The sequence below is a fragment of the Netta rufina genome (assembly GCF_964035555.1).
Source record: "Netta rufina genome assembly, chromosome: 17".
NCBI classification, from domain to species: domain Eukaryota; kingdom Metazoa; phylum Chordata; class Aves; order Anseriformes; family Anatidae; genus Netta; species Netta rufina.
The window spans coordinates 908,081-920,735 of record NC_140141.1 but is presented as its reverse complement, the minus strand read 5'-3'; the positions used below and the strand labels follow the sequence as shown (position 1 = coordinate 920,735).

The 12,655-nt window shown below is 38.8% G+C and overlaps 1 protein-coding gene across 1 annotated transcript in view; it reads right to left on the bottom strand.

The window, feature by feature from the left end:
* The window catches only part of TMEM132B (transmembrane protein 132B), a gene marked incomplete at both ends in the record, with an annotated part of 250,739 nt that overhangs the window by 130,355 nt on the left and 107,729 nt on the right, over positions 1–12,655 (bottom strand). Inside the window, one exon of the mRNA XM_084297142.1 lies at positions 11,833–11,973. Within this exon, the coding sequence (XP_084153268.1) occupies positions 11,833–11,973 (141 nt within the window). The remainder of the gene's footprint in view (positions 1–11,832; positions 11,974–12,655) is intronic.

Below are 12,655 nucleotides of genomic sequence, written 5' to 3'. Positions count from 1 at the left end.
AAGATAGAGCGAGGTAAGTGTTGTTGGCTGCAACCACCAAGAAAAGTTTAATTTATGACACCTATGACAGCCCTTTTCACAGAGGCCAAGGACTAATACTACCCTGATGGTAGCATTATTTCATAAAGCTTTGGACACAGTCAATATAAATATTTTGGAGGGATGAAGAATATACTGTGATGAGGGCTTGAACTTCTCCTTTCCTGTCTCCTTATAAGGAATGAAAAAAATAGATGTTCCAGTGTGCATAGAGAACAGACCACTTGTACCTGGCTAAATCAGATGGTGGACTGGACTGGGACAGGCAGATCCTATTTCATGCAAGTAAATAAGTGACAAGTTTTCCATGTTACTGAACACCAAGAAGCTCTTAGTTTCACATACCTAGATTACTGGCCAGATTTCAAAGGAACTCAGGAACCCATTAAAAAAAAAAAAAAAAAAAAGTGAAATAAAGGTATACAAACCAGAGTGGACAGATGGGACAGATGCTCTTTGGCTTTGTGAACTTCAGCTGAGGCTCTGCAATGAGCTCTCCAAGATTCTGGCCCTGAACCAAGTACAAGTCCACTGAGACCTTCTGAAGAGAGTCCAGCATGTGTATTCCAACTAATGCAGTTGATGCCAGAGACAGAAAAGACTTTGGGAAATACTGTAGTACTGATTAAAACACAATTAATAAACAACAGAGAAAGGATGACAACTGGTAATCAAATGAGAATGTTCAGTATATGTCAGAATTGAAAACAGATAATAAGGCTGGAAACAATTTCCCTTAAAAACTGTTCTGAAGATACATATTCTTTCTACTTCAGATAAAAACCTCATCCTTCTGAAAACTGCAGGATTACAAGATCCATTTCCCCAACAACCCAGGGTGAAGGTACTCACTGATAATGTGGGAAAACTAGCCTCATGCCTATGAACTACCTGAACCATTATTTTTCAACTGCTACATCCGCACTAAGTTTATACAGAAGCAACAGGAAAACCCACTTAACACATTTTCAGCAACTCAGATAAGTTAGTAAGGGCAGCAATCAGCAAAGCAGGCTCAGTATTTCCAAGGACTATCACTCTACAAGCTATGTCATGAACCAAGGCAAAAGCTGTTGTATCCCAGAGAACAGTTCCAGCAGAGGAATCCTACCAACAATGAACTCTTCAATGGTATTAAAAGAGAAGCCAAAAGTTTTGAAAAAAACAAAGCCTTGGATTAACCTCTATTTAATATTTCTCTGATTTACATGCCTCTGTCTAAGTCAGCCCAGTAGCCTCCCTGTGTGTTCCACACTTCCATAAATATTTTTATCACACAGTTATTGGGGCCTGGTTTAGTTATCTCCTTTGGCACACCTGGCATGCACAATGTGACAAATACAGTTGCCTGTCAGTATGTTGCTACGGTTTATGTTCCACAATAAAACTGGTAAAATACAGAGAACACACAGGACCACAAACCTATAAAATACTCTACCTCTTATGCTACACCATTTTTGAAAGGCTCTTGAAAGAAATTATTTTCTCCTGCAATGTGTTTGGCTGGCAGGAGTCTCAACGTGTTGTTCAATGAGTAAAAAACAGTTTTCATTATTAAGGCATTCACAGCCAATATGTTCCATACTCATCCTTAACATTTTTATTTTTCTTTAAAATTATTATCCACTTTTTCTTTATGGCAAGTCTCAGGAGTGACAGATGATCCATCAGATTATCTGCTGATTTTTAATGACAGCATTTTGCATTCATTATTCCCTACTTAAATCACTCTTTTTAAAAGAGGAATAACTTATTTCCTCCTCTTGTCACTAGAGAAATTAAAGGGTACACCATTAAGAAGAGTGCTTATCTAACAAAAAGATACACCAGTCAGATTTAGAAAAATGGCACAGATTAAAATTGCCTAAAAGGGAGAGCAAAAATAGGAATCTGTATCTCCAAATATCTCCACTCACTGCTAAGATCAATAACTTCTAGAGTTAAATCTCCACACTGAAAACTCCTAAGAGAAAAAATAAAATAAAATAAAATAAATAAAATAAAATAAAATAAAATAAAATAAAATAAAATAAAATAAAATAAAATTAATTAAAATAATAAAAATTCTTTTTGATTGTGCAATGATGAGCTACCCTTGCCTAAAAAGTGAAAATGTGTTTAACATGTGGGTGAGGCAAGATAGCCGCCTTCTTACCTGACAATAACAGGGACATTTGTTCTAGGAAGACCAGCAGTCTTGGTCTCATCCCATCAGTTGCAGGAACACAATGAAATATGGTACCAGAAGAGTGCAACACTGGCAGTGCTATTATTGCAGACCAGCTTAACGCAACCTTAGCAAACATCAGCGAGGATGCATGTTGGCCATCCCCAGCTGAGGGCTGGGAACTTGCAAAAGTGCCCGAGTCTCAATTCTCAATTTACAGATTCATCACACTAACAGATGTGCAAGGGCTCTTAGTTTAAACCTGACTTAACATTCTTCTCAAGGGAACAATGAGGTTTAAAAGAAAAAAAAAATAAAAAAATCATATACTGACACTGACAGAAGCATCTCCCAATTTCCACTCAGCTTATTTTTTCATTTTGCAAGAGTTACATTATAGGCTTCAAAAATAAATGCTTTAAGTTATAAACACAGGTGAGGAATATCAATGGCAAAATGACAGAAAAATTCTAACTAAAGCAAAAAGTAATTCATGCAAAGTTAATGCTGGGATATTTTATAATGTATTTGGCATGGAGGATTCAAACAAATCAAAGTAACAAACTTAATATTTGCTTGTCTAGCAACAAAACCTCCTAACAACAAAATGAGTTTAAATTTTGGCTAAATGCCTAATAAAGGAGTTGTTAGCTTTGGTACTTTAATGCACTGGCTGTTAAGAAAGCAAGTCAACACATAAATGGAATTCTAAAATGGAATTCCAATGTGTGCAGGAGGCTCTGCTACAAGTCAAACTCATAACTTGGTAAAGGTGGGAATTAAACATGCCTCAAATACCAGCTCTCTGATTTCATATTCATTCAATAATCTTTTCTAGTCCTATTCTATCAAAGAACAATCCTTAAATCTCTGTGTAAAGTTGCCAAAAATAAATTCCTTAGCAACATTTCTAATACACTTAGATACATTTCTATGCTATAGAAGAATTCAATTTCTGATTTCCACAATATTTTCAAGTGTGACACCGTAATGCCTCTTATTATATATATGTGGCTTACCATCAAGACCTACATTTTCCACACAATGTATCTCTAATTGCTGAGTCCGACTACCTCTTTTATCATTACTGGCATCAACAGAACCAAGGTAGATACTTGAAAGCAAGTAGGTACTTAAGTGGCACCCTACATAAAGATGGTCTTCTGAATCTAGATTTACGTTTGCCAGAAGAACAGGCTTTATAACTGGGAGAATGGGAGTAAGTAGGGCATTTACAGAAGAATCAGCTAACACTTGTGGCACCGTGTTTTGATCATGTCTTCTCCCTCCCTCTGTAATCTCCATTAGGCTCATTGAAACTCTGCCATCAGTGAGGCAATCTTAGACATCTAGAGGTGCTACTCAGAAACCTAAACATGTACAGACCCCATGTTTAGTAGTGACTAAGAACAGTGTTTCCTGGGTATTCAGATCAGCATACACCCAAGAAAAGTCTTCTTCAAGTCTAAGTTATCAAGGGAAAAAAAAAATAAAAAAAATATAAAATAAAATAAAATAAAATAAAATAAAATAAAATAAAATAAAATAAAATAAAATAAAATAAAATAAAATAAAATAAAATAAAATAAAATAAAATAAAATAAAAACAACTGTGACCAAATTAGGAAAACAAACCCAAAAATCCAGCACATTTTCACTGCTGTTCCTTGAGTCAGAACATCTGTTATAAGAGCGGTGAGTTCAGCAGCCATGCTTACATGGGCTTCATCACTCAGTCTTAAATTATCAACTAAGCACAGCTGGATTATGCATACATGTCTCTGTAAAGCTTTACAAATTTTCCAGAATTGTACTTTTGTCATGGACCTCTGGTGGTAGCTCACATGCCGTCATTCACATGGCCATTAAAACAGACTGGTAGAGACCAAGAAAAGCCCATTGACTTTTGAATATGCCATAACTCCCTTTGGCATCCTGTGCGGAAAAAGCATGCAAGCACCAACGGATGAATAACTATTTGAGCAGTCATTCACTCATCAGCATGCATTTCATATTTGCTCCCAGCCTCACTGCTATACTCCTGCAGTCCTAATTATGCAGACTATCCTACCCTGAAATTAAACTTTCCCAACTGTTACATTAATATTAAGATTCACATCTAGGAATGATATACCCAAAATTAAGCTAATTAGGTCAAATTAAAAAACAAGACTCGTTTCAGAATGATTGGGCTCATCTTTCAGAAGACATGTCACTCAATAGGCTTTCAATCAGGTTTTGTGGAGCACATTTGTGAAGAGATTATTTAAGCAAACCACCACCGAGTTCCACTGATATTTTTTTTTTATGCTTTAACACAAATTATATACAAAAGCAAAAGCAGGTATTAAGAAATGACTTCCATTTTCCTCAAACCTTCTAAAGAGCCCACACAGAAAAAGGAGATCAAAATTGAAAGGGCTGAAATAAAAAGCTCAAAGCTTGCCTGTCCAACCACTGCTAGAAGCAGGAATGAGCCTTCTGAAAAAAAGTCTTAAGCCACAAGCACAGCTGACCACCAACTGCCTGACCTACCAAGTTGAACAAGGAACTAGAATTGACTCTTCTAAGCCAAGGATCACAACTGCTCCTTCTCTCATTATAAGATCTGCTATTTGTCCTATTTTTTCCCATTGCTACAAAAAGCTGAAGAACAGAGTACAACAAGGGACTTGCTACTTCTCAGCACATCCTTTCTACACCCCAGGAGCTCTGCCTTTTCTTCCATTTGAGTCTTTTAAATTCCTCTGTCCCATGCTCACCAAGATCCCTACGCATATTGCAAGTCTGACTATCCTCCTGTAACATCACACCCAGCCTGCACAAAGACAGGGCTCTAGTGACGTAGTTTTTGAGGCATAACCAAATCCTCTAAGCAATATGCAACTTTTTTTAGCTAAAAAGTGATTTTTCCCATTTACTGTATGCCAGTTAGGCAAACACAGACAGAAGGAATTTTCTGACTATTTCTCTGTATTTACACAAAACTTTCAACTAGCATGGTAAATCAAAACTTTATCAATTGTTAGTCATTTTCATGCCTCTGTACAGTATCATCTTACTCCACTGAATACAGGTGAATACTACTGAGTTCTTCCAACAACAAGTTTCTCATTTTCCAAAATTTCAAGACAATGGTGTATGTACCTTGTCAAGGTTTCTTGCTGTACGGGTTTTTACAACTACCAAAGGTATATTTGTTCAAAAATATTTCCTTGGGTTATAACAAAGGTACTATATCAGCACAGTAAGGATGCAATAAGAAGCGCCACTATATCACTACCTTCTTGGATGTGTGAACCAGGGTAAGGAAGCAATTACCTGCACTACCAGTCAGTAATCCCTCTGACCCATCTCTGCTGGAGACTTCACCAGAGCAGCAGTGAGCCTAACTAAGAAAGAGACAAAAACAGCCATCTGAAAGAGCTGGCTAGCCAGGAGAGAATTCATGTGGTTACCAGGCTATTAGGCTCCTGACAGGAGATGGACAGGCAATTTCATCATTCTCAGCCTTGAATGAAAAGAAACAAACAAACCAACCAACCACCCTCCAGAAATGATACATTGCCATTTGATTCTAGAACCGCAGCTTTCTACAGTAAGCGGTCCTTCCTACTGCTGTTAATTTGTCTATTATTTTTTTATGTCCTCTTTAAGCTACTGAGAGGTGTCAGTGCTTTTATCTCACAGAAACATTTCCAAGCAGGCTTAGATCCTTTTATACAAAAAGGAATACCTGTAAAGAATAAAGGTTAGTTAAAATTCTTCTAATTCGGGTTTCCTTTGCGACTCTTCTGAGTCATTTATGTTTGAAAATGTGTGTGGATGCTTCTCACTGGAACACTCTTTGCACAAAGCAGAGCAGAACTCCATCACTTATAATAGAGGTCACAACCTTAAAACTGGTGCATTAAAGATAAAATTCCCTTCATCAATGGCTCAAGAGACAGGGCTGTCTTGGGGTCTGGCCAAAGGTCAGAGAATGAACTCCTGCAGGATCTATAGACCATATGTACTCTACATTCAAAGCACATTTATTTGCCCATGACACTTCTGACCTAAGGAAAGCAGCAAGTGCATAAGAATAGGAGAGAAACACCCAAGGCAGTACACTGCACCACGTTGTCTATGACTTCTATGACTTCTGCCCATTCTGCCCACACCTTAAGCTCCTCTTTTTTTTTTTTTTTTTTTTTTTTTTTTTTTTTTTTTTTTTTTTTGGAAAGGAGGCAAAACCTTCCTTTCCAAAGATTCAGGTATGACTTTTGTGGTGGATGGAGGCACTAAAGCACAGGAGCCTGCTTCACCTCCCTCCGACCAGCATGGCAGGGGGTGACAGCCATCAGCTTTCCCTTCCCCATTTCCCAGCTTTTTTCCCTCAGCTCTTCACTACTGTGTTTCTTTGCTCCCTCTGCTCCTCTTACACATTCACTTCAGTACTGTGTGAACTTGATGGCATCCAGCCCACTGCCTTTGCACGGGCCTAAAATAAGACAGCAAGAGGTTCTGGCTGTAGCAGTTGCTGCTCTTTTGTGTAGAGCAACACATGCAATTGATTTTCTGTCAGGCAACTGTTGTTTCTGATGGCACTTTACACAGTCGGTGTCCCAGGGCCAAGCAAGTTCCTTTGGCAATAAACACATCTCAGCGTTTCACTCTTCCCCTGTGTCATTAACAGCATGCTGCCATGTACTACAGCAGTCTGCAGCCCTTTCTGGTCTTAATCATTGTAGCAAAGCAACCCAACTCCTCGTTCTAGCTTCAGCACACCCCGTGCCGTACCACTCAAGGGCACAGACCCAACCAAGCTGTGTCCTCAGGTGGCCAAGTCACAGCAGTAAGGAGTGCAGCAAACCACCAGGACCAGAGCAGGCTCTGGTTGGGGACAGTGGGAGTCTGCACTGCGCTGCCCTTCCTTGATGGCCCCTGAGTTGTGACCCACATTTGTGTCGTTCTGGAGCACAGACCAGCAGGCAATTCAGTGCACAAACACCTCCACGGGGATGTGAGATGCAGCTGCAGCCTGGCAGAGCCGCGAGGACCCAGACACCCCAGTAGATGCTTGCTTATGGCCCCCAGCAAGGCAGGGACTGGAGCAGTGGTGGGAGAGTAGGGAATGCAGGGAGCAGCATTTGTTCTGAGGGACAAGGGCCTCTCAAGGCTGTCTGTCAAGGGGAGGAGGGAGAGGAGACAGCCTCAGCTCTTTTTTTTTTTTTTTTTTATCCACAGCTTTAAAAACAAAACTAACTGATACAACATTTTTGCACATTCATCAGCTCCAACAGTATGTATTTACTTTAAATAAATATATGCCCATATCTTTACTGGCAGCCAACTTTTCATCTTCCTTTTGAGTGATATTTCTGGTTCAAAGGGTATTCCCAAGCACAGGAAAAGACGTGAATTATTTCAAGATAGGAGGTTATATTTGCATACCTATAAATACATGAAATAACTGTTTTTCCTGATTTAAGTATATATATATAATGTGCACACATTGCAATTATATTTTTATAAAGTCCTTTAATTATTTCAATTCTTTAAAGACCTTTGAAAATGGTAAAGAAATTGAATGATCATTACAGGATTTTAATTTTTTATTCAAGTTTAAAGATAGATGATGTCAAATGCCAAATGGTCAACCCGGTCTGCATCAATTTAAAGAAAATAAATAAATAAATAAATCCAAATTTCCAGGCAACAGTATAAATAGTTCTGATAGAAACTTAAAGAATTCCCTCTGAAGGTTTCACCCTCCCTACTGCTTCTTTCAGTCTTTCTCATGCAAGTTTAATTTATGCAGTGATGGATATCCTGACAGATAGAAGCTGCATTGTAGACATGGAGATAAAATAATCCCTAAGTGAGAAGAACCAGTTTGGTCATAGTAACACTATACTCAGCACTGTGTATACACTCACACTGAATTTGTGGCTGGTAGACTCCCAGTTGTTGACCTTCTATCTATCTGAAAAGCATTTTTTGCAATAACTCAACATTTAGCCCTGCACCATAGTGTAAGATCCCAGATCCTCTCAACAGCTATTCTGTGTGGAACGCTGAAAGCACTTGGTTTTTATTGAAGCCCATCAGCCCTGATTTCCTCAGCTCCTTGCAAGATGCACTCTGTGCTCAGTGCAGAAATCCATAAAGATCCTTTCTTATGGCACAGAATACTGGGTCCCAGCTGCAGGCACCATGTAGAAGTAACTGTGCTTGAAGTAGAAACTGTGTTTTCTGGAAACAAAGCACACTTCTGATTCAACTAGCCGTACCAAAATGGGATTCATGAAGTTCTGCCCCAAGCAAAGAATACAAGGGAGAATAAATGCACATGACAACAATCATTCTCCTCACTCAATGAGCTGCCAAAAAGCTCATTTGAGATGACAGCAGTAAGGGCAAATTAAGGCTCCACACAGATCAGAATAGGTGTCTGCAATATACTTGTGTGTATTTAAAATAAATCTCTTCTTTTTATGCTCTTTGTTCAACTACATTATCAAAAAGAGGTTTTAAATACAAGCTTATGGGACTACTAAAGAAGTGGATTTCTGAATGTATTCCTAACAAAACACACTCTAGAAAGCATTAATCTATGGATTGTGACAACCTTGGACAAAATGGATTTTTAATAGAATATAATGTAAATTGTCTCTAACATTGTGATAAGGATTTTTTTTTAAGTAATGCACAGAAAAGGCATGATGCACTCTGCATGAAAGGAGGAAAGGTCTTAATTTAAAACATTTTAATGAGCACACAATCTGAGTAGGAAAATGTGAGGAACGGAGATGAAAAACTCACGATAACACTGTAGAGGGGAAAAGGAGAAAGATTAGGTAAGTAAGCAAATTTGAAAAGGCTCCCACCGATAAGAGTAGCTAAAGGACGCAGATGGACGACAAACACATGCGAGCCCAGCGCAGCCGATCTCCCAGCAGGTGGTGTCTGTTGGTGGCTCTTATCAGTCACATGCTGGGGAAGAAAGAGCAATCAAAGTGCAAAGCAGTAGAGAACAGACCTCTGTGCTAAAGGCAACAAGTATAGTCAGAGATTTCGGCGAACACAGCTGTGGCTTGTCAGAGTTTATAATTTTTGCTGAACCTCCTGGAGCTGCACGAGGTGGCTGGGGTGTTTGGCCCTGCTGCAAGGCTCAAGGGAGGTTGCAGGACTGTGGGAAATTTGGCAATCTCGTAGAGGAAACTATGTGGGCTTAGAGGCCTGAGTTCTGGCTTTGGCACTTCTCTGCCAGTGTAATGTCGGGCGAGTCAGCAGACCTGAAATGACTTCCAGGAGAGAAAAATCTGGCTCCCCTGAGGTAGGAACAATTCTGTTTACTAATAATAACTTCTGCTCTGCAATGAAAGAGATTGATCCTGCACTCGCACTCATACGTAAACTGCCTTTAATGAAGCTCCTTGAATTACTCAGAGGAGCAGATGAATCAGGTCTAGTGACAGTTTTGCCACATTGACCTTAACAGAAGTTCAAGTCTGCTCATTCAAATAGAGCAGCAGAAACCCCAAATAAATACTTAACGTCCTTTGAAAGAAACAAGAAGCCACCCCTATGACCAAAAAGGCAAATTAAAGCAAAGATCAAAGCTAAATATTTACTCTAAGCACTACAGTATTTGCAAATCTGGAAATGATCTTTCAGCAGTTTTCATTTGCATACTTCAATTAATCCAAAAATATTAAAACTAATCTCACAACAGAAAGGGTCAAAGTATTAATTAACTTGAGATTCATTGCTTTTGTGCAGTTTAACAGTTCAACACAAAGCAAAAATCAGTTTTAATAAAAAGTAAGTTAGTGTGACAGGTAATAGTTTCATGAGTTAGTGAAACCACCTACAAGGCAATAGTTTCAGTACTCTCCCTGTTTTTTGTCTTACTTTACTAAATAGTTACTGAGTTTTGATAACACCAAACAATCTTAAGTCTTCCTTTATCCTCAGAGTTTCACTTTCAAATTGATGCCTTTCCCCCATATTCTAAACAGAACAGAGGTTACAACTGCTTTAGCAAGATGCCTAAATGCCATGTTAAGCAGAGAGCAAGTACTGCACCACCACCTCAATATCAGCTATCTAAGGTTGAGATTTCACTGCTGGAGCCATCACGTGTCAATTCATAGCTCCAGGACAAGTGTGATAGCTTCCTTGGAGCCACTAGTCTCTGCTAGCTGAGCTCTTCTCCCACACAAACGTTCTTTACTGGCTTTTAGGAGAACTGGGAAATCTTGCTAAAAGACAAAGAATTCGGAGACAAAGCATACAGAGCCTAATCCAGCTGCCAGAGCTTTGCTCTACCATTACAGGAGCCCATGAAAACCCAGCAAAAAAAAAAAAATGACAAGAGGTGGACATAATTTCCTACATCACAAATTCAGACTTGCAACTTTGACAAACGTGTTTAGGAAACAAGAGGGAACTTTTCTTACTTTTTTTTTTTTTTTTTTTCCTTTTAAATGGGGAGGAAGTGTGTGTGAAACAGGCAATGAACTGAAATGTTTGTCTGACATTTCATGCCAGAAAGCTCTGTAAAACTTGACTTAACCAGAGACCGAGAATGTAGGAATCATCTCCCCTCACTTCATGTGTTTACAGTGCAAGTGCTGTGTCCTGCTCAGTCACCTCCACTCTCTGCATCTTTACTGGAGAGAAACAGGCACTTTCTGCTTGCTATTATTGGTCCTGTTTTACACATCCAACAGGACTCTCACCTTAACAGTACTCTTTCTGTTGCTAAAAAGCATGGTAAATAGTCTTCACCTCAACACATGTACTGCAGATACCCAGAGCTTGCTGGGATTCATTTGTTCTTCAAATACAGCTTCAGGAATCAAATAGAGTAAATGCCCTTTGCACTCCAAGCCTTTGGCAACAGTCTTCCTAGATCTAAACAATGGCTAACAAACATTTTTCTCCCTTAAAGGAGCTTTCAGAAAAGGACGGATGCAGAAGACTCCTCAAATCAAAGTTTTGATATAAAGTTTTATGCTTTTCTAATTATGATACAATTACATGTTAAATGCGTACAGAGTGTACTTAAATGTACAGTAACTGCATGATAATGGAGAGAAATTGCTTGTACTGTCAAATACATAATTCTGACTAACAACATAAATTTCTTGTTACCTTTGATACAGTTGGTGGGAGCATTGCCACAACAAACATACATGGCATTCATGAGATAGTTCGTAGACACTCATAGGTGTTTTGCAGCAGTAATGAATAACACTTAATAGCTATTACTTTTATAGCTTTCAAATAAAGGAGACAGCATTGTCCTATAGTTATTCTCCATATTTCTCTATTTTAATCCATCTCTCTCTGTTGGCTTTTTGTCAACAGGAATTCTCCTGTTGCCCCGAAGGCACAAGAAAAGCAAACTTGAGCCAGGACTAGTTGTCTGCCTCCAGTATAATTAGATCACATGAAACAAAAGGAAAAGAAGCTCTAATCGCATCACCTATAGCTTTTCCAACAAAGATGAGGAGGAGCAAATGCTGCTGTTAAAAGAGAAATACCACCCCTTAAAGAATTTACTGTGTCTCTCACAATTATTGTGTCTCAGCATTTCAGCAAGGGTTAATGTGCAAAAGAGCTTGCTGGCTTACCTGCTTTCTGGGTCTGGGTCGTTGTGCACACAGGTGATTGTGGCAGTGGTCCTTGCACTATCCGTCTCTTCTTGAACCCCCCACTGGTCTGCATCACTGACTCTGATGTCCATGATCTTCACGCCTGGGGCTGTCCTAATTCTGTGGGGGAACAACAGGGACTGCTTTAGTTACAGACCCCATACAAATAAATCCAGAGAGGTAAACACAGAAGATGAAAGAGGAAATATTCCTTCTTGCATTAGTAATACACTGATACATTGCAACTCTAAGTCATTCTGCTTTAAAAATATAAAATAGGTCCAATTACTTTAAAGAAATGAAGTATGAGTTTCATTATATGCAAAGCCAGTTAATTTTCAGTTCGAACAATGTGGAAGGAATAAGGATGCTTTCTGCTTCAGTGGCACCAGTTTGATATAAATGAAACAGATGTGACTAAGCATAAGTTGATTAATTTGTCGTGTCTGTCCTGCAGTTTAAGATGGAGGATAAGAGCACTGTGATATAAAGTAGATTCTCCTGCTCAGAAACCTTTGGGAGTAAGGTGCATCTTAATATTAGGGTGATCTGCAAGGAAAAAATATGTTCCACTGTTCAAAGACCATAATGAAGGAAGAAGAGGGAATGTTATCATACACCCTGGACAGAGGGATGAAAATAATTATATCATTCCACTGGGATCTATCAAACAGTGCCTACAAAACTTGCTGCTGAAAACACTATGATGCTGACATGAAAAACCTTGATTTCCTAAGCACAGGTAGAGATAAAAGCAGTACCTTTTTTTGCCATTTGCTTAAAAAAAAAAAAAAGAAAAAGA